Below are 2,897 nucleotides of genomic sequence, written 5' to 3' on the forward strand. Positions count from 1 at the left end.
CCAAAAAACACCTACTAAACTTGACCTTTGGTTTGCTGTCGAACATATTCTGTGTTCGCTACCTCCTTAAAGAGTTAACCAATTGCCTCTGTTCTGTGTGTCCCCACAGCTCACCAAGAAGAGGTGGAGCCTGTCCATAGCAGACCTGGTGCTCAACGACGCCGGGAACTACACGTGCATCGTCTCCAACGTGCATGGTTCGCTCAACTGGACGTACCAGCTGGAGATTGTCCGTGAGTATACAACAAACTACATGTACTGTAGAGCTACAGCTGGCCATTCCTTCTGTTTGTTTGTTTTTGTGGGGGGGTTTTGGTTTGAGTGAAGAGATCCACATCGGCACAATAATGGTCATTTAATGCTTTGGAAAAGTAAGACAGCCAGACAGAAAAAACAGAGGGAAAGTAAATACATGGAAGTAGGACTTACCAGTGGCACCCTCCATCCACCCGCCTCATTGGATCTGAATGTGTCCGCTTTTGTTCCAACAGGGAGCGTTACTTTCCTGCTGGTGGGATAACGCTCGGACGCCACTACCTTTTAGGGTATAGCGTTGACAAGTTTGTTCCAACACCTCTTTTCTCTCTCTTTTCTCTACCAACCGAGGGCCTGTGCCCTGAAAAATAGCCATAGAAACCCCACAGTGTGGACCCGTCTCCAAAATACTCTCTCTTTGTCTAGAACTTGTCTGGAGTTTTTTTCACAGACAAGGAGACATACAGGGGTTTTGGTGGTTCTTTCTCTCAACAAATATATACATCTTTTGCCTTCTTCCTGTGTCTACTTTGTTGTTATCAGCTAAGTGTCAATGTGCCCTCCCCAGTCTCATGGGTAGGATAGTACATTGTGAACCCAAAATATTCTTTTTTTAGAGCCTGAACGTAAATAACACAGCTAGATTAAGATCCTTAACCTCTTGGGAGAAACACCCCAAAAAGCTTCACCTTCGGAAGATATAAAATAGGTGTCTGTCTGTCTGTCTGTCTGTCTGTCTGTCTGTCTGTCTGTCTGTCTGTCTGTCTGTCTGTCTGTCTGTGAGTGTGCCTGTGTGTGTGTGTGTGTCTGTGTGTTTGTATATCTGTCTGTCTGTGAGTGTGCCTGTGTGTGTTTGTGTGTACGTGTGTGCGTACGTGCCCTTTGCGTATGTGTACGTGTATGTCCCTCAACAATAGGACGGCGAACAATGTTATTCAAGTCTGGGGCGGAAGTAAAGATTAAAGATTGTTGTCTTGCTTTTACTTGGGTGTTTTTGTTCTGGATGTGTCGCCCTGCCTACTGTGAATGATAAGAGGTTTTTCCTCCTTCGCCTCAGGACACGCTGAGTAAAGCGAAGGCGCTTGTGCGGGTGACTCAAGAGTGCTTCTGAATGTCCCCCTATCTTTCTCGAATTAGACTTTTAAGGCTGTCATCGTTTCCATGTACTTCTGTGTGTTTCGTATTGTTGTCCAAATAAAGCTATTCTAGTTAGAATGTACTTTAATTTCTTTCCCATTTTGTTGGATTTAAGTAGCATAGCCATCCTATTTTGATACAAGTACAAGTTTACTTCTTGGCCCTTATCTTGTCATGCAAAAGTATGACCTTGGTTGTTTAGGTGTTTGCTCTGTGTCATTTGTATCAACTAAGTTTGGTGTGTTAGTTCTGTAAAATAGAAATTGCGTGTGGTTGGCGGGTGTTCTGGTGTGGCTGATCCTTCTTTCCTATCAAACATCTATCGTCCTTATCACTCCTTTTCTTATTTGTTTGTAACTAACTAGTAGTGCTTTAATTTTCAGCACTTATATGACCTAATTGTGTTGCAAGTGACGTAAACTCGCTCTGCAACTAAAACATACCGTAATGTAGTACATGTGTTCTTCTGTCAGTACTGAGCAGTTGTTTTCTTTTTAAAAAAAGAATCGTAACAGGCTTTCTCAGTTTCTAATTATTATTTAACAGCCCCGATGTTATCGATTTCCTTTTTTCATTGGTTCAGCTGGTCAGATGGTAGTCAAGTCTGCGCTTTACAATGTGAGGCCGGTTTACAATGTGAGGCCGGTTTACAATGTGAGGCCGGTTTAGGCCATGTGGTTCTTGTGCCTACCATGCACTACAAGATATGCAATTCCATTTCAACCCAAATCTGTTTGTGTCTGATCGGACTTGTATGGATAGTGTGGTGGGAGAGATGTGAAAAGGGGCTTGTGTAGCGCATATGAAAATTCAGTAACAAACAACTAGATAAATCTAACTGTATATTCGGGGTCCTCTCTTTAATGACGTTCACTATAGAAAAAAATAAATAAAACAACAACAGAAGAAAAAATAATAAAATAACAGCACTCGTAAAAATATGACGACCTTCCCTTTAATAATATGCACGCTGTCGCACCCACGCACACCAACAAAGAACAACAAAACATACGTACCTACCCCCATTTTATTTTGATTATTTTTTAATTTAAAAAAAAATTTTTTTTTTACGAATCAACATTCATTCTGTCGGTGGAGTTGTTTGATTGACATCATTCAGTCTGATGGGGACTTTTTACATCAGCTGTAATCATTTGTATTGATAAGGCCGTGCTGTTTGACTGATAGGTGTCAGTAGGATTTATCGCTAGCATTTGTCGCGGAGACTTATTTCGTGCGCAGCATTCCACTCGGAGCACTGGTGGCGATGGATGCCACGACATTCCGCGGCTCTTCACCGAGCTCCTTTTTCTACAGCCCAGAGCTACCGGCGAAGTTCTCGCGGGCTGATAAGTAGACAGCTTTTCTACATCTGACTCGTACAGTTCTGGGCTTTGGCGCAGTCAGGAAGAGAACTTGTACACATTTATCTCCGAGGGAGAGAGAGTGTGGGGGGTGAGATGGAGCGAGAGACAGAAAGAGAGACAAAGAGAGAGAGAGAGAGA

The 2,897-nt window shown here is 42.8% G+C and overlaps 1 protein-coding gene across 1 annotated transcript in view; it reads left to right on the top strand.

Moving 5' to 3' along the window:
• Positions 1–2,897, top strand: part of LOC101858210 (fibroblast growth factor receptor 4) — a gene marked incomplete in the record, with an annotated part of 45,146 nt that overhangs the window by 18,808 nt on the left and 23,441 nt on the right. Inside the window, 1 exon segment of the mRNA XM_013087075.2 lies at positions 110–233. Within this exon segment, the coding sequence (XP_012942529.1) occupies positions 110–233 (124 nt within the window).

Source organism: Aplysia californica, unplaced genomic scaffold, assembly GCF_000002075.1.
Source record: "Aplysia californica isolate F4 #8 unplaced genomic scaffold, AplCal3.0 scaffold00543, whole genome shotgun sequence".
NCBI lineage: Eukaryota > Metazoa > Mollusca > Gastropoda > Aplysiida > Aplysiidae > Aplysia > Aplysia californica.